Genomic DNA, 20247 nt, shown 5'->3' with positions numbered 1-20247 from the left:
CCAGTGTGGCCCAGAGACGCCAAAGGGTTTGACACCGCTGCAGGCAGTGGGCAGTTTGTCCCGGGTAATCCCCTGAATCAGTTTCCAAGGCCCCCTTTTCTCTGACCTCCCAGTGAGCTAAGGCAGCCCAGTCTAGGCTGTCCTGTTGCTTCTTCTCTGGTAAGCTCTCCCTTATTTTACTGTCCCAACACTAATAAACGTACCCTGATAGTCACCTGGACTCGTGCTGTGAAATCTTTCCTACATGAAGTCAAGAACACACACACCACACTGAGTGGCCCTAGGCAGACTCACTCAGTGTCACCCATCAGGTAACATGAGGAGGTAGCAGATCAGAGATTCAGGATGAAGCCTTTGCTCTTAATTTATGACACACAAAGTAGAAAACACACATATACCATAAAACTAACATGCTGTGGGTCTAAAAACACAACTGCTTCCATTACAAGATAGAAAAATGTTACAAGGAGGTGGACTTTTGTATCTCCACTATGAGACAATGTTTAAGGAGAAAGACTCTACAAACATGAGTAGTAGATAACAAATATCACACAACCCTCAAAAATTCTAAATTTTCTAATTACTGGAGTGACCCATTTTGCCCAGGTAGCTCTCATTCCTTGTGCATGCTCATGACTTGCCCACCTACCATGTCTATCAAAGGCTTGATTGACATCAAAGAGGGATTGTTCAGTAACATGAAAGAGAACCCCGGACAAAGAAAGCCTAAAAATGAACTTAAATTAATATGCAAAGATCAGGATTAAAATTACCTGAAAGTCAGGTTTCTGACTTGCAAGGCACTTACCCGTCCTGGCGGAGAGCCCTCAGGCAGGCCGCAGCCTGATCAGCCCATGTCAGTTATTCCAGGTCAGATCTTACAGACCACCTCGAATTTTGTGCCCTGATTATGAAGTACACTGTGACCAAACCCAGTCATCACAGTCAGCGCCTGGACAGAAATGTGGAATGCCGGGGAAACACTATGAACCAGCAGTCAGAAAGTCCAATTTCTAGCCTGGCCTCCATGTTAGCTAGCAGTGCGACTTCGGTCACATTACTTAATCTCTTTTGGCTTTGATTTCCTCACAGGTACAATGAATTGGTTATAATCTCTTTTAGTTTGAAATAAATATACACATGTATATATACACACATATATAAATACAAAGCTACATTATAATCTTCAGATATTAAAACTTAACTCTGCTCATGACTGTATTTCAGGAAATGTATTTACTTGCATAGGAAGAACCAGATGGGCTTTTTTTTTTTCCAAAGAGCACCTGCAGAGTTCTGATTTGGGGGGAAGACAGTATATTTATGTAAATATGTAATTTACCTATGCATTTTGTTAAGGACATTCCTTATAATTCACTATCTATATCCCAAAGAATCCACAAGAAATACAAAATAGAGTTCTTCAGGCTGCAATGAAAGGGCACTAGCAATCTGCATCCACATGAAGAAATAAGAGTGCTGATAATGAAAACTACAGGTAAAAATAAAAGACAGTTAAATGTATTTTTTGCTTGTAACTCTTTTCATGTAATTTAAAAGACAACTGTGTAATGCAATAATTATAGATTTGTGTCAATAGGCACGTAATATATAAACTATTACCTGTGTGATAAATTAATGATAAAGGGTCAACCCATTAAGAAGTTATAACAATTATAAATACATATGTACATGAGAACAGAATCCAAAAATACATGAAAGAATTGAAGGTAGAAATAAACTCAACAATAATAGTTGGAGCTTCATTACTCCCACATAAAAATTAGAGCAGAAATTAATAAAATAGTGACCAGAAAAACAATAAAGAAAATCAACAAAATCAAGTTCGTTCTTTGAGAAGATCGACATAATTGATAATCCTTTAACAAGACTGACAAAAAAAAAGAGACTCCAAGACTCAAATTACTAAAATTAGGATTGAAAGAGGAGACATTACTACCAACCTTACAGAAATAAAAAGAGATTAAGGGAATACTATGAACAGTTGATTGTCAACAAATTAGACTGCCTAGGTAAAATGGGCATACTTCTAAAAAGACATAACTTACCAAAACTAACTCAAGAGAAATAAACGGAAAATATAAAGAGACCTATAACAACAATATGAAGCCCTGGCGACTGTGGCTCAGTTGGTTAGAGTGTTGTCCCATTGACAGAAAAATGTCGCAGGTTCAATCTCTGATCAGGGCACTTACCCGGGTTGCAGGTTCGAGTCGGGGCATGTACAAGAAGGCAGCTGTTTGCTATTTCTCTCTCATGTTAATGTTTCTCTCCCTCTCCCTTCCTCTCTCTCTAAAAGCAAGCCCTGCTTTTCTCTCTAAAAAAGTCCTAGCCCTGACTGGTGTGGTTCAGTGGATTGAGCACTGGCCTGTGAACTGGGAGGTTATAGGTTGGATTCACGGTCAGGGCACATGCCTGGGTTTGGGCCAGGTCCCCAGTTGGAGGGGTGTGAGAGGTAACTGGTCAATCTCTCACATGTTTCTCTCCCTCTCTTTCTCCTTTCCTTCCTCTCTCTCTAAAAATAAATAAATAAGATCTTAAAAAATAAGAAAATGTCCTACTGTGAGGATAAAACATATATATATATGAATGAAGAGAACTATAAAAGACTAAATTAGTAATCAAAAGAACTTCCCACAAAGACAGGTATAGAACCACATATATACCACAGGCATAGCTTCACTGTTGAATTCTATGTAATATTTAAAGAATTAACACAAATCCTTCAAAACTCTTTCAGAAAGTAGAGGAGGAGAAAACATTTCCCGTATTATCCTGGTACAAAAACCAGACAAAGACACCAAAAGAAAAAAAACTACAGACCAATATTTCTTGTGAATGCAGATGTAAAATTCCTCAACAAAATGCTTACAAACCAAATCCAGAAACATGTTTTAAAAAGATTAAAAGGTACTGGAGTTTGAGAGTTATAACAAACCTCAGCACAAGCATCGACTCATGCAATTAACTGCCTTGTTCAAGAAAATTCTAAATGAAGTGTCCGTGAGGGCATGATGAAACCTGACTTTCATGATGTCAGTTGTTTCCTATTTAGAAAGTAAGGGTTTGAGAGATTATTATTTGAATTGCTCTGATCCCCTCATTTACCACATGGCCTAAACATAGTCAGTGGGAAGTTGGATTTTTTGTTTGTTTGTTTGTTTAATTTACAAAACTATCAGTTTCTCTATTAAGAAGTGACACCAAACAAGGGAAGACTTGGTTATGATAACATCTGATTAAAATATGTATTTTCAACTTTCAGATACAAAGCCCATCAGTCATGGGAATATAATGTACAGCATGGTGACTATAATCAATAGCAATATATTGCACATTTGAAAGTTGCTAAGAAAACAAATCTTATAGGAACAAGGATAAAGGACACATGGACAAAAACTAGGGGTGGGTGGAAATGGAAGGGAGGTGGGGAGGGCTAGGTGGGTGCGCTGGGGTGGGAGTAAAAGATAGAAAATTGTACTTGAACAATAATTAAAATAAAATTAAAACAAAAAAAAAACAAACAAAAAAGGTGACTCTGCACTTAGCCATGTGATTTGTTTTGGCCAATAAAGACATGACAGTATGCCTACAAAAAAGAAAAAAAAGAAAACAAATCTTAAAAACTCTGAACACAAAAAAAAAATTGTAACTTTGTATGGGAACAGATGATAACTAGACTTACTGTGATGATCATTTTGCAATGTACACAAATGTTGAATTGTTATGTTGTACACCTGAAACTAATATAGTGTTGCATGTCAATTTTACTTTAATGTTTAAAAATGTATCCTCGAGTAAAATAGCAGCAGGAAGAAACAATGAGCAAATCCAGAAGAAAGACAGTTTACAAAAAATTTGGGCCATCTCTTTAACAAATCATATAAAAAGAGGGCAGGAGGGAGGGGTGATAGTTTCAGTTACAAAAGGATCTAAGAGCCCTTGGCCAGGCAGCTCAGTTGGTTAGAGTGTCATCCCAAACTCCAAGGTTGTGGGTTTGACCCCCAGTCAGGGCACATACAAGCATCAACCAATGAATGCATACATAAGGGGAACAACAAATAGATGTCTCTCTCTCTGTCTGTCTCTCTTTCTCTCTCCCCCAACCCCCTACCCACACCCACCCATCTCTCTCCCAAAAAAAAATTTTTAAAAAGGATCTAAGACATACAACAACCCACAGGCCTGCCTGACCAAAACAAATAAAGAGGCACAGGATGGCACATGACTACTGATGGGATGTAATAGGAAGTACACAGCACCAACTATGAGTATCCGTGCCAACAAAACTGAACCGCATCCTACCGTCCCAGTTTACAGGAAATACAGGGGATAGAAGAACATGTTAAAAGATTCCAGAGTCACAATTGGGTGGGTCCAGAATGTGGGAAATTCTCTAGGCCAAGTGTCATGACTTTTCCAGCAAATAAGATACAGAAAAAAAATGAAAAAGAAGAAAGATTTTTCATGGATTAAAAGGGATTTAAGAGACAAACACAATGTGTGGACATCATCTGGATCCTAATTCAAACACAACCACCATAAAAAGACATTTTTGAGCAAGTGGGGAAATGTGAACATTGGCTGAATATTTAACATTACCAAGGAACTATTGTTAATTCTTTTAGGTGTGATAATGACAGTGTGGTTACTTTTTTAAAACTGCCCTTATTTCTTAGAAATAGACACTGAACTGTCTATGAATGAAATACTATGTTTGAGAATTGCTTTGAAGGGGAGACCCCAGATGGTGGAAGAGTAAGTAGAAGCTACACTAACTTCCTCCCAGGACAAAACTGGAGTTACAACTAAATTAAAATCATCCTGAATAACCAGATGGACACTAGCTGGAGAGAAGCCTGATAACAAAGGACTTTCGGAAGAAACCACTTCACCACAGCAAGACTGGTAGAGTGTGGAAGAGGCACAAGAGGGCTGGTTGGGCTCCCATGGGCAGTAGCTGAAGTTCTAAAGGGATAATTCAGGGGTCAGAATAATTCTCCCTGAGAAGTGTGGGGTCTAAACCCCAAGCTGGGCTCCCCAGCCTACAGCTCCAGAACTGGGAAAGGAACCCAAATAACATCTGGCTGTGAAAAGTAGCAGGGTTTCTGTCCACCACAGAGAGGCAGCTAGAGACACAGAGAACCTCTTAAAGGGCCAAAGCACAAAATTTCATTTGCAGCCATTTATTTACCTTGGGCTCCAGCAGAGAAAGGGCAGAGTGGACTAGAGATGTTTGAGGAGTCTGGGGTTGGTGACTCTGGGGAGAGAACTGAAGGAACAGCTGCTAGGATCCCTTTGTTTAGTCATTCCCCATCCTGCAGAAGCCATCTTTCTCAGGCAGAGCACTCCCCTCCAAGTGGTATCAGCCAGGGCAGGAGGCGGGGAAGCAATAGCTCCACTTGCAGAAATCACTCTTGCCCCACCCTGTAGAGCTTAAGCCAGGCTTCTGTGTACAGCTAGAGGCTAAATTACTGATTAAGCCTAACGGCAAAGGTGGATGTCTGGAAGCTCTGAGATTTTAGATGATCCTCCCCTTGTCCCAGTGCCAGTAAAAGCCAGTGTTGGTGTGCAGTGTCGTTCTTTCTACATGTACCCAGACCCAGCAGAAGGAGCCACAAGTTGTGGATCACTGATAGCTCCAAACAGGTTGCCCGGGGCCAGTCACAGGCAGCATCTGACATAGGTCTGCACCACAGTCTTTGCAGATCTACCTAGTACATAGAAGCAGCCAAAATGGGAAGACAAAGAAACAGGCCCCAAATTGAAGAGTTCTCCACTAGAAGAACTAAAATAAATAGAGGCAAGCAATTTGTCAAATATGGAGTTTCAAGTAATGATTATAAGGATACTCAACAGCATGAAAAGAAGACATAGAAATCATGAAAAAGGACCAGTCAGCAAGAGGCATTTTGCAATATCTGAGATAAATAATACACTGGAAGGAATAAACAGTAGGTTAGATGAAGCAGAGGATTGAATCAGTGATTTGGAAGACAAGGTAGGAAAAAATATCCAAGCACAGCAGCAAAAAGAAAAAGGAATTTTTTAAAAATGAGGAGAGCTTAAGAAACCTTTGGGACAACATAAAGCATAACAACATCCTCCTCATGGGAATATGAGAATTGCTTTAAAATAATCCTTCAGGGGAAACTTGGATGGAACATAGGTAAAACATGATCAGCTAGATGCTTATAATTACCAAAGCTGGTGATGGGCATTTGGCAAGTTATTATTATACTTGTTATTCTCATTTGTTTATGCTTGAAATTTTTCCGTAAAAAAAGTTAACAAAAGAGAGGATGACAATCAAATGCAATGTGTGATTCTGGATAGGATCCTACTTTGAGCAAATTATAAAAGATAGCTAAAGACAGAAAAAGCTATGTGGTCTTCACTAAAACAGGGCTCTACTTGGTTCCACTGATGTGGGTTTAGACATTTTGTAGAAAGTTAGTTAAGCATATGCTATTCCCTCCTTTTGGAATCCACTTGTCCTTTTTTCTGTCTGGAACCTATTCTTCTTCCTTCAAGGCCAACATCAAAAATTAATTCTTTGGTGAACCTTTTTCCATTCATTTCCCCAAACAGAATATGTTCGTTCTTCTTCTGGTTTTTCATCATATTGTTTATTATATCTGTTTTCACATTTCATTATACTTATCTGCTTATAACTACTTTTCTTCTTTCTTATTTGCTTGCCTTCCTCTCTAAATTATGAGGTACTTAAAAGCAGGTACCATTTTTTTATTCATTTATATATTTATAGTACCTGGTAAATCAAAACACTGGTAGAATGCTCCATATAAAATCTAATATCTGTTCAATAGAACTGCCCAGCATAGAAGAGAGAAAAAACATGAACCTGGGGAAAAGTGAAAAGGGGAGAACTGAATGCACACCTCATGTAGTTGAGGTAAATTTGGAGATAGTGGAAGGCCCCAAAAGAGCTAAATTGTGTTGTATTTTTCTGCTTCCATGGTCCTTTCAAGACTGAACTTCCTCTCTGCAAATCAGGCTCTAATTCTAACTGTCTCCAACAAAGAGAGAAAAGCAAGTAATAAATTAATTCACTCAAACTACAGTTTGATGAATTACCCTTTCCAAGAGTATGCCAGAGAGAATCTGAACAAGGACCAATGGTAAACCCAAAGGTTTGGATCAACTGATGAAGCAACCAATGAATATATGAAGGTATCTTGAGTGATTTTCTCTCTAATTAAACAACATTAGCAATTACCTGTGTCATGCTGTACATATGTTTAAACCAAAGTAAAAGCTATTTTTACATTTAGCATTTTGCAAATTTTTCCACTGTCATAATTAACAAACTCATTGCTGTCTCAACCAGGTGTTTTTTTTCCCCATTATTGTCTCCTTGAGCATGCCAATCCCTAAGGAAGTCTGAGTAGATGAGCTATTTTTGTAATCTATTAATATAGCCCTTATGAATGATCCACCCACATATTCCAAAAGGAATTAGCACTTTGGAGAATTGGACACTGTCTCATAATATTGGAGACTCCCTAGACTAGTTCAGTGTTAGGCTTGACGATTCATTGCCTCAGGGCCAAGAGCTACGGCTAAGAAAAACTAACAGGAAAAAAGCTTTCAAGGCTTGGCACTGTGAAAAGGATGCTGCTCCCACCAGGGTATTTTCGGGCAAACCTGTCCTTGAATCTCATCAGCAATAGCAATGACACCAGGCTCAGTTCCGAAGGACAATAACCTTGACTACAGAGATGTGGTGTTTGAGAATGAAGAAGGCGTTTATCACTTCACCCCCTCCTGACAGCCAATGCTCAGGAGCCATGCTATCTGCGTGTTGAGGTAACTATGGTGTCCCTATTGCAAAGCCTAAAAACTTTGAAAGAAATACCACAAATTCACAGGAGACCAGCTGTTCCTATGTGCACAGTGGGTTTGGAATGCTGGCTCTGAGGTAAAAAAGACCTAAGTTTACGTTCCAGCTCAGGTGTTTTCTGAGTACAGGACTTTGTGGGAGTATTTATCCTTTCTCTGCCCCGGTCCTTCACCTGTAAAAAAAGAGCTAATATCACCTTCTTTATAGAATTAATAAGATTAAATGAGATAATCCATTTAGAGTGTTTGGCTCATGGCTCAAACAAGGTACGTACCCAAAAGATATCTGTTATAATTAGTGACCTTTGATGGTTAAGAGCCTCAATAACGCAACACTGAGCCAGACCCAAGGTGCGCTCAGTCCAGCGTTGCCTCTGATGGTGGCAGTGAGGGGCATTTTGGGAGAGAGGAGAATGCTCTTTTTTTTTATTGCCACAAATGACTAAGGCTTTATCTGAAAATGTCCTTAACTCCTTTGACTAAACCTCTGAGAGTAATATGTCATTATCTATGTATCTATATCATTTTTATCCATATTTATATTGGCAACTGGGACTGACTTACTCTTACTTATATTAAAATACTACTTTCAAAAGGCAAAGGGATACCCCTTATTTCTTTTTTTCCAATATTTTGTTAACAATTCCATTTTTACCTCATACTTTAGTCTTGGTTTCAGAGTTTTGATTCAGATTTCCCTTATCAGCTTTAATGTCAAAGAATAAAAGAGCCCTAGCTTTCAGTGGTTGATTATCTAGGTTCTAATTTATTCAGTTCAATTCATCATAGTTATTTTTTAGTTCCTACTGCAGAGTGCAAAATTGAAACATAAAAAATACAAGAAGGAGTTTCTGCTTTCAAAGAGCCCAGAGTCTTCTGGATAGTCAGTCAATGGATACCATGTGCCAAGGCGGCCGTAGCCTGGAGTCTCAGAGCACCGGCTCTGGAGCTAGACGACTTGGGCTCGGATTCTGATTCTGCCATTTTTTAATGACCTTGGGCAAACTGCTCAAATTCTCTGTACTTTAGGTTCCTTATCCATAAAACAGCTAGCAGTATCATCTGGGGTTATTATAAGGATAAAGAAGTTCCAAATTAAGTACTGAGAATAGCAGCTGGGTGGCTTGTAGTGAATGCTCGATAGAATGTCAGGAATTTGAGTAGACATTAAAGCTGTTCACAAAGATTCCTATTCTGTCTTCCAGACACATGGAATGACACAGAATGCCCCCTTTTAAGTTAGGCATGTGCCTGACTCTGGCTAATGAAACGTGAGAAGTGATATGTGTTACCTCTGGGTTGAAGCTTAAAACCCAGTAGCTAATTTGCTGAGTTAATTTCCCCCTGCCGTGGTGATTAAGCAAGCATGTACTGACATACAGCCTCAGATACTAAAATATGTGACTAAGTATCACCTATCTTGTGACTACGATGGATAAATACAGTCCCTTGCTGATTTACGGTGGACCAGTAGCTGGAGTATGACAGACTCTATGTGACGTGAAAGCACTGAGAGCCTGGGGCTGTTCCAGGCACGGGGGACACAAAGGTGAATCAAACTGACCAAATGCCTGCCCTCGTGGGGTTTCTCAAGACTTGAATACAATATCCCAACTATTATATGCAAACAAAATATTAAGAAGCCAAAATGACTGATAAGAGTTTATCACTGCCTCCTACAATGAGAGCTTTGAAATGTTGCAAATGAATCCAAATAGAGAAAGAAAGCTAAAGAAGAAGCACCCCTAACATGGCCTCATTTTATGTAACTCTTATTACCTCTCATAATGCATGACACGGATAAACAGCACAGGGATCACATCATGCAAACACGAAAAGCAGCAAGACAGATCTGAACCTGAGCATCAGGAGACCAGTGAGAATTTATTCCAACTCTGCCACTAACTGGTTGTGTGACTCTGGCCAGTGTGATGAGCTGTCTCTAGAGTCCCTCAATAACTGGGAATAATGAAATATGATCTCCCTTTCTAAGAGGTAACCTGTACAATGGACCTGAGAATCCATTCGTTCATTTATTAATTCTTCCAATTAACAAATAATTATTGGCCATCTATATACTATGTGTCAGAAAATAGTGCCCAGTGACACAGGAATGAACAAGACAGTCAAGGTCCTGCTCTCATGGAGATAATAAATCATTACCAAGGTTAATCTTATAATGCTGATACTGATCAGTGCTTTAAGACAAAAAGATACAATAAGTGTGATGGGGGAATGATACTTCAGACGAGGTGACCATGAATGGCATCCCTTTGGAGGTGATGCTGAACTTGGAGACACAGCTGACAAGAAGGAATCAACCCTCGGAGGATCTGGGACAAGTGTTTCAGGAGGGATGGCAAGTGCAAAGGCACCGAGGCGTGGAAGAAGAGCACAAAGAGCTTACAGAAGAGTGGTGGCAGGTCACTCTGAGATGGAGAGGTCAAATCATGGAGGCTCTTACAGGCAATAAAGAGTTTGAAAGTTCGTGGAGGCTTTGAAACAGCAGAGTGACATAATTTAATTCATAATTTATGTTTAAAAAGATCATCCCAGCTGCTATTTGGAGAGGAATCAACTTGGGGGCAATTTCAATAGTCTAGACAAGGGGTTGGACAGCTGGCACCAGGAAAAGGCATAATAACAAAGGTCATAGTTGGATATATTTTGGAAGACAAGTGACAGGGTTCAGGACATGTGACCCCAAAATATGGCACCTTGGCATACTGAATATTTTAAGCTGAAGGAATTTGAGAAAAAGGCAAGTGCAGAAAGTTTCTCTGACCTTCCCCCAAGCATGGGGGAGGTGCCCTCCCCAAGCCCAGAGGAAAGAAACATCCCATCTGTGAGACAGGCACGCCTCGGGGAATCCACGCCACACAGGCTGGCTAAGCCTCCCCAGTTCAGTAACCTTGGCTCATCCCCCTGTTTGTGCTCTCACACTTTTCCATGACTCTTCATTCTCCATCAAACCCAGTATAAAAATGCACTGGTTTAACTGTTCCTTTGGGTCTTTGTTTCCTTATAAAGGCTTCCATGTTGTGTAAAATGTACATTAAATAAATTTGTATGCTTTTCTCCTATTAATCTATCTTTGTTGGTTTAGAGACCCAGCCGAGATCCTAAAAGTGTTGAGGAAAACTTTTTTCTCCTTTACACTGGACAAGGATATACTAGTATGAAAGTTACTTTAAAAAGTAAGAATAGCCCTGGCTGGCATAGCTCAGTGGATTGAGCGTGGGCTGCGAACCAAAGTGTTGCAGGTTCGATTCCCAGTCAGGGTATTTGCCGGGGTTGCAGGCCATGACTCCCAGCAACTGCACATTGATGTTTGTCTCTCTCTCTCTATCACCCTCCCTTCCCTCTCTAAAAATAAATAAATAAATAAATAAATAAATAAATAAATAAATAAATAAATAAATGTAAGAATAGAGCTATCATGAGATCCAGCAATGACCTTTCTGGGTATTTACCAAAAAAATATGGAAACACTAGTATGTAAAGATGTATGTACCCCATATTCATTACAGCATTATTTACCACAGCCAGGACATGGAAACAACCTCAGTGTCCATCAATGGATGCATGGATAAAGAACATGTGGTATACGTACAATGGAATACTGCTCGGCCATAATAAAGATGAAATATTGCCATTTGCAACAACATGGATGATCTTGAGGGTATTATGCTAAATGCAATGTTAGGACAAAAACCAAATGATTTCACTCACATGTGGAATATAAAACAAAAAAGTAACAAATGAGCTAACAAAACAAACAAAAACAAAGTCATATGCCGACAGCAGAATGGTGGTTACCAGAAGGAAAGGGGGGTGGGGGGAGGGTAAATTGGGTAAAGGGAGTCAAATGCACGGTAACAGAAGGAAACCAGACATAGGGCTGTGAGTGCACAATAGAGTATATAGACATCGAATTATAACCTACACCTGAAATTTATATAATGTTATTAACCGGTGTTACCTCAATACATTTTTAAAAAGAGGATGTACTGATATGTTGGAGGTGGGAGAGAAGGACGGAATTAAAGACAATGGAAGATATTATCTCTGAAAACAGGAAAAGCTAAGGCATGAACACATTTGGGGTGAAGATCAGGAATTTTGTTTCTGAATGCAATAAATTTGTCAGACCTACTGGGCAGATTTTTGAGAAGAATAAATGAGATAATGTATTTCAAAACACCTAATATATAATAAATGCTCAAAAAGTCATTTTCCTAAATTTCCTAAAGCTAAATGCCCTGCCTTGGAAAGGGGATAATAATGTTGAACTTAACAGATCCATGGGGAGCCTTAATTGACTTCTTATATATGAATAAAGATTATTAATTAAGCTAACATGTATATAGCTCTTATCATGTGCCAAGTATTGTTTTAAGTGTTACACTTGTTAATTTACTCCTTCCAACCCTCTCTGAGTAAGGTGCTGTTATCTCCGTTTTATGGATGAGGACGTGGGGCACAGATAGAGGTTAACAAACTTGACCCAGTCTATGCACAGGTGGAAAGCAAAGGCTGAATACAAATGTTGTATAAAATGCCCAAGTGTATACTGCAGGTAATAAATTCAGAAAGAAAAGAGACAGGGAACAGACTGTGTTGAATATTTAACAAATATTTATTGAGTGTCTTATCTGTACCAGGCAGTGTTCTAGGAACCAGAGCTACAGAAATGAACAAAACAGACCCCAAAACCTGCCATTTATGGGCTCAGTCAAGGAAAAGCGATTTGAAGAAAGAAAGAATGACTTTGGGCTTAGCCTAGAAAATGTGTAGGATCTGATTATGGAAGTGGGGAAAGCAGGGATCATTTGGCAAACTACAGTGGTCTCTTCAGCAAGCCTGGGACCATTCTGAGCTAATGTTTATGACATTTTTTAAAGGAGGAGGAGGAACAAGAGAAGAAAAAGGAAGAGGAGAAAAAGGACTGTAAATATGATGATCTGAACAACCTTGAACAAGGAGGAGGGCATGAACACTGCAAGCGAACTGGCCAGGCTGTAAAAGGTACCTTTGTTGTTTGTTCAAGAAGCCACATGGAGCCTGGGATAACTGGAGAGCAGATATTCAATGAGGAGGCAGCCATGAAAGGACAAGGAGAAAGGCAAGACACTGAGGCTGGAGCTGCTGGAACTGAGAGATTTTCTCTTCTCTGTAGCTATTGGGATGGAATGAACCCATAGGAAATTCACAGACTGTTCTAGATATTTGGTTCTCTAACAATGTGTCTAATCTTAGAAGCACGTAAAGAATAGTGTTTTGATGTATGCCACAAGAGCAGAACTCTAGACAATAATTCCAAAAGTAACTTTTAAGGAAAATGCCCGCCTTTTATACAAGCTCTGCCCAAGCAACCGTAGAAACTTTCATTCAGGGGATGAACCATCAAATGCCTACTGAGATCTCCAAGTGCACGTTAAGCTGATCTTTGATGCAAAGGAAATCTCACTTGTACCCAATCCAAATTCTGGCCTTTTGTTAGCGTGGACAGGAGGACAACTACATGAGATATAACCCAGAAAGCAGGAAATTCCATACATTGTGGTATTAAGTAAGGGCATAGTGTTCTTAGGGGGATGATGGTCAAATACCTCTATGGTTATTAACTGATAACAGATAAAGCAATTCCATAACACCCATTTTCACACATCCAATGCAGCTTAGTACAAGCCATGAAATATAATAATAACCCCGGAATTATTTTATTAAATTTCAGAAAAAATGATTGTTAAGGAATTTGTGCTTGACATGATTATATTTATTTCTCACTAAAACAATATTTTTTAAAACAATTACCCATTTTAAAGCACCATAATAGGGAAAACTGTATTAATTTTCAGTTGCTGTTGCAATGCATTATCACAAACTTGGTGGCATTGAACAACACAAATGTATTCTCTCACATTCTGTAGTGCAGAAGTCTGAGATGGGTCTCACTGGGCTAAAATCAAGGCGTCAGCTGGACTGCATTTCTGCTGGAGGCACAAACTTGGTTCCTTGCTTTTTCCTGCTGCTAGAGGCTGCCCATATCCCGTGGCCTGTGGCCTCCGTCCACTTTCAAAAGCAGCAAGTCTTTCTCATGCTGTATCACTCTGCCGCTGACTCTTCCTCTGCCTCGCTTTTCCACTTTTAAGGACTTTGTGATTGCCTTGGGCCCACCCAGATAATCCAAAATAATCTCCCTATTTTAAAGTTAGTTAATTAGCAAACAACCTTAACTCCACCTGTACCTTTAGTTCCCCTCTGTAATGTATCTATCATATGCACAGGTCCCAGGGCAATCTTTTGGGGTCATTAATCTGCCGACCACAACTTCACCCAAAGTTAAACTCTATCAGCAGTGCTGAAATCTTAGATTTTGTTACACCTTTACAGACATTACACAATCATCTATCTGCCTGAAAGGCAAATTTTGTACGTGAAGTATTACCATACTGACTGGTAAACTTTTCTGTAGGATTCTTGGCTGAGGAGCGCCCGCGGAGCTCCACTGTACTTTTCAGATTCTAGCAGCTCAGAAAGAAAGATACACAACAACTACTGCGTGTGCAGACTGTCTCTTGTTGGGCAGAGTAACCAAATCCTAAAATCATTACTTTTTGTCAAAACAACAAATGTTTGCCAGACACAAGAAGAAGCTGAGCATTTAATTTAAAAAAATTTAGTAAAGGAAATTCAATATTTTTTATTTTAGTTCAAGATAATAGAAATAGTGACAGTAGGGGAAAAGGCAGTTTTACTTCCCACATTTTGGTTTAAAAAAAAAAAAGAATAAATTTGCGCTGAGATATTATCCCCCAGAGATACTTTAAGTGGAGAAAAAAAATTTTTCATTAGTTTTATTCTCTTCTTACAGACTATTCCACACAAGCTCTGCTTCTCTTGGCAAAACAGCCCCATTAAGAGTCTGACTGACCTCTCCCTGGGGGAACACAGACACTCAGTGGAGGGGAAAATAAACAAGGCTAGACGCCAGTCCCCAGTGGAAAAAGATCACACCTGGAGAGCAGCTCAAACAAACAGAGCCAAGGGAGGAAAAACAGTAACCGGAGAAGACAGCCTGCTTCCAATCTGTTGCTGGTTTGTAAGGTAAATCTATTCCTGGAGCAAAGGGGATACAGTAGTAGCACACTAAAAACTGGGACAAGGCGTGGCTGTGCCAGATTGTATCTCCTTCAAGGCTCCACCCTGGTGACAGTCCTGCCAAGGACGTTTTTCCAGCGTGACCTGAGCGCAGTTTGGATCAAGTGACCCGCTTGAGATTGTCAGGCACCCTGTTCGCATCTTATTAATGCATCCATTCATTCGCTCGCTCATATTGAGCACTTAACCGGCTGTACGTGCTGGAGATTAAAAAAACAAGTAAACAAGGCACGAGAGCACTTAAGACAGGTATAGCACGGCATTTATTGCATGGGTGATGGCTTTCCGCCTCTAGGAAGGAGACTTATTTCATTTTTGCATCCGCAAGTGTGTAGCACAGTGCCTGGTACAGGCTAGGTACGTACTGAAAGAACAAATGACTTTAAAACATACTTTTGATAGGGGGCTATATTCTCAAATCTGTAGCCCTATTTGGGAGGAATGACCGGCACACACCATGAGATGGGCAAGGCATCTGTATAGGAAGTGCACAAGCAATCCACAGTTTCCCTATGTGGCTGCTAGTACTGAAGAAAGTTAAAGAGAGTTCCAGAGTCCAGGGAGGAAGAGGAAAGTCTTCCTCCTCTTGTTCCTTCCCGGGTGCAGGAGGGCTGGAATTGGGGCGGGGCGCGGGCCGAAGAAGGAGTTTCTCACAAACCCGCCTGCCCACCCACGCTGCTCACCAGATCAATGGCCACAACCTCCTGCAGCACCACGGCCTGCCACTTGGACTTGGGTGAGGTCTCGGTCAGGTAGATGAGCTGGTAACAGAGGACCAAGTACTTTAATGAGTGATTCTCAGAGTCGGACAACACATGCATGGTTCCTAGACGCGGCTGGCGTTGTAGACCTCGGGCGCCAGATGCTGGAGCAGGAACGGGTCCAGGTGGCTGTTCGAGCGCGCTGGGAAGCTGGACCCTGCCGGGTTGGGCTTGCAGGACCAAGGGGCGGAGTGCGGAGAACCTTGGACGTTTAGCCCGGCCCCGCCTGCGCGCTACCCTTGGTGGAACCCGCGTGTTCCACGAAGCCCCTGCCACCCGCCCCTCACCTCGAGTGCAGGGAATTGGGCCCCCAGCTTTGGAGTTCGACTCGGCAGGGTGGCTCCCTGGAGGCCTCCCCAGCAATCTTTGCCCCAGCCTCCGACAACAGTGCGGTGGAGGCAGGGGCGGGGACTGGGTGGTGGTGAGCTGCTGGTCCTTCCAGTTAACCACTGACAAGCGTCAGGGCTGCGTGGGGCCCTCCGCCCAGAGTGCCCCCATCCCAATAACCCCAGCCATTGCGGACCGTGCCATTCCTTACTGTACTGAAGCAGCGGTTTCATTCTGGTTTTCCGTTAGAAACTTGAATGAGATGAAATTTACCGATTCATTTTTTTTTATATAGGCAGAACAATCCTAGATCCCTATTGATTTAGCATTTGATTATAACATTGCTTGCAATAGCTCTCTAATTTTAATGAGTATGAGCATAGGTCTTCTTTCTCCAACCAGCTACAAACTCTCTGAGAGAAGAGAATCCTATCATAAATTGGGCACAGCCAAAACTACCTAATGGGTGTATTTGTGGTCTCAATAGCCAGGACAAGGCCTTGGAAACAGTTGGAGCTTAATCTGTGTAGGATGAATGAATGAATGGGTTAGGCCTGCATCTTGAAAAATTGAAAATTATAGCCTCAGAAATGCTAATTACGCAGCCACTTACACAGGCTGCAGGGTGGTAAAAGAACAGCTTAGTTTTGATAGAAAAGGAATAATATTATATTTTCTAAAAATTTTTTTAAAGATTTTTTAATTTATTTCTTAGAGAGGGAAGGGAGGGAGAAAAAGAGAGAGAGAGAAACATCAATGTGCGGTTGCTGGGGGTCATGGCCTGCAACCCAGGCATGTACCCTGACTTTGAACCTGTGACACTTTGGTTCACAGCCCGCGCTCAATCCACTGAGCTACGCCAACCAGGCTAAAAAGGAATAATATTATAAAATAGGTTAGAGAGATGAGAAGAATACAACAGAAACTTGCTTAATCTTAGGTGAGAGCATTCATTTTAATTTCAAATCCTAAAACAGTCATTACCCAGAGGCCTGGTATTTCGCCGTGTATAATGCACACCCACATTTCAGCGCTGTGCATGTATAATGCACATCCCTATTTTTCCCTAAAAAATTGGGCAAAAGTGTGCATTATTCATGACAAAATACGGTGTGTGTGTGTATTTTTTTCTCCAGCTACCCACAACCCAGAATCAAATTATATATTCTTTATTGCAAGTTCTATCTTCCTTTTCCTTATATACTGTATGTTGTAAGCAATTTCAAATCCTTTGCGTAGAGAGGGTATAAATAAATTAAACCGCATAAACAGATATTGTAGACTAAATTGCTACAAAAGGGAACTCAGAAGAAATGTTTGTGTTTGGCTAAACAAGCCTAAGGAATTCAAAAGCAACAAAGAAAAAGCAAGTGTTTTTTGGGAGAGACTATTTGGTGAGGAAAGAGAGCAGTGCCACCTGCTGATAAAAATCTTAAATGACCTAACATTTAAAGTTTTCTTAGAATCTGATCATACATCTGACTTCTCAGAACTTCGTAACTGAACGAAAAGGGAACTCAACAAGCATGGCTATTTCCTCTAAAATAAAGACTATTCCCTGTATAAACCACTCTAGACAGAGTTTGTTACCTCAAACCAACAGAAGGCAAAGGTGCTTTGCCAAATAGCCACATCTCACAAGAGCTAATGACAGAAATGGCTATATCAGAGGTGGAACTTGAGGCCCAAGTAAGGGAAAAGGCCTCTCCCCAGGCCGCTGTTAGGTGTCTCTCAGGCTTCATACCCAGGACTAAGAGAAACAGAATGTCTAGACTTTGCAGGAAAGAGTGCACCTGAGCTATCTGCCTGGAAAGCCCATCAAAATTGAGCTTCTGGTAACAAGGGCAATAGGTTTAACAAAGGTTAAGATGAAGCACATGAAGGGAATTAACATAGGGATTGGTGGGTAATGGCCTCGGTTAAACTTTTAACTTTGTGGCACTCAGAGAAGGCAGTATTCTGGTTTCCAGGCACCTGGTGTTCTGCACTGTGGCCAGCGAAACAGCAAAGTTCAGGTTGCAGGAAAGGACTTTAATACAGGAGGAGGATTACTGAACTTGGAGTCAGGAAAACTGGATTCGAGTGCTGACCTTGTTGCTCACTATCTGGACAGTCACTGAACAATTTCAAGCTTCAAATTTTGTCATCCTTAAAATGAAACTACTAATATTTGCCCTGCCAACAAAGAGTTCATGTGAGGAGCAAAGGCAATGAGTATGAATTCTAAGAGCACTATAGACATGCAAAGTATCCATAGTCCCTTCTCTTTTAGTAAAGTTAACAAATACACCCGAGATGGAACTTCCTCTTTATTCTTCTAAGTCTGTCCAAACTCAAGAAGCATTTGGTACATATCCTGTATAATCAAGCACCTAATAGATGTTTCTTGATAAAACTATCAAAAGAAGTGAAATATTATTTACCTGGAACTAATCCCCTAAGGCTCTCTCCCTAAGCAGGAGAACTTTCACCCAAAGAATGGAGTTAGCCTTAAGTCAATTCAATTAGTTTGAAGGGACAGTTGTAAGCACAGAGTCAGATGACCTGGGTTCCAATTCTAGTTCTCACACTCAATAGCTAAATGACCTTGAACAAATTACTTTAATCCCTCAGTGCCTCAGTTTCCCCATCTGTAAAATTAAGTAATAGTACCAACACCATAGGGTTATTATGAGAATTAACAATTTTTCTAAAGTACTTTAAAAGGTACTTGAGTACAGAGTATACCTGAGTATAAACACTATATAAGTGTTCTAAAAATAAATTGAACAAGTATGTGATTTTCTGGTACATATATTTGGTTTCCCATATAGAAAGTAATACCAAATTCTTCTTTGTTGCACATAGCCTAACTTTTTAAACTTTAAGTTAAGGTGCATGACAAAAGTCTAATCTACATGCACACACGTACAAACAAAACATTTTTACTTGTTTTTAGTTGCATTTTTGGTAGAGAAGTGATTAGTGGGCCATAGGTCATAAGAACACTGTAAAGATTTCAAACTAGAATTACCTTTCAATGGCTCTATGGACCCCAAATGTCCCATCTCTCAACTTGAGACTAAAGACGGCATGCTTAGAAAGATACTTGAAATCTGTGGTAGGTAAATAGAACCTGAATTTTTATAGTGTCTGATTTAGGAATCTCTTGCTGTTTCTACTTGTTATTCATGTATATTGACCATTTAAATATCTACAGTTAGCAATCAATTGGCATTGTAATGAAGTTAAAAGGACCATGCAGGTGCTTTGGATTAAGAAAAGCTGTTTCTTGGGGGATGTGGGACTGTGAAGGACTTTTCACATTCAGCATTAAATGTCTATGGAATATTCAAATTTTAATAAAATGTATGTATCACTTTATAATAAAAATTTTTAAGATATTTTAAAAAGAAAAGCTCTTTCTTTTATTAAATAATGCTGCAATGCTCTATTCTGCCTCAGGCTTTCTGCTTCACACCCACTTTCTCTCAGAGAAACCAACGAATGGACTACAACCAATAAACATAGTTTACCCGACCTATTTTTCGACTTCTTTCTGCCAAGAAACCCATCATGAATGAGCTTTTAGTGACAATGGCACTAAGCTTAACAAGCATTGAAATGAAGCCTAAGAATTTGATACAGGACTCAGTAGTTATCTGCTAAAAATTATATTATTTTTGGTTCAATTGAATACATTTCACAAATATTTACCCAGAAGTTATTACCCATAAACACAATCAAGATAATACATTTTAAGCCTTCAGGAATTGACTAATAGGTGAGTAAGATAACCACACAAATTTAATACAAAACAAGAACAGAACATATTAAAATATATTAATGACATAAGAGTGGTTAAAAAATCAACATCAAAGAAATAATCAAAAAAACCTGGTTGAGGAAATCTGGAAATACTTTATGAGGGAGGTGGCATTCAACAAATTCTCAAAGAATGAATGAAACTATTTCTTTTTTTCCTTTTATTATAGTCAGTTTTTAAACTTTAATTATCTTTAAATTTCACCCATTCCTTGGTCCCGTCCCCCCTGGCAACCACCATTGTCCTATATGTATGGATCTGTTTCTCTTTTGTTGTGTTTATTCATTTGTTTCATTTTTTTAGATT

General features: G+C 39.9%; 1 protein-coding gene across 1 annotated transcript in view; it reads right to left on the bottom strand.

Annotated features, from left to right (window-relative positions):
- CUNH12orf56 (chromosome unknown C12orf56 homolog) overlaps positions 1–19690 on the bottom strand; it is an 82903-nt gene extending 63213 nt beyond the window's left edge. The window contains 3 exon segments of the mRNA XM_045829351.1: positions 15732–15865; positions 15868–16042; positions 19652–19690. Of these exon segments, the coding sequence (XP_045685307.1) occupies positions 15732–15865; positions 15868–16042; positions 19652–19690 (348 nt within the window).
- Positions 19691–20247: the final 557 nt, after the last annotated feature.

Source organism: Phyllostomus hastatus, unplaced genomic scaffold (genome assembly GCF_019186645.2).
Source record: "Phyllostomus hastatus isolate PE091 unplaced genomic scaffold, TTU_PhHast_1.1 phas_scaffold_93, whole genome shotgun sequence".
NCBI lineage: Eukaryota > Metazoa > Chordata > Mammalia > Chiroptera > Phyllostomidae > Phyllostomus > Phyllostomus hastatus.
Note: the sequence above shows the minus strand (reverse complement) of the source record. Positions and strands in the feature narration are given on the sequence as shown.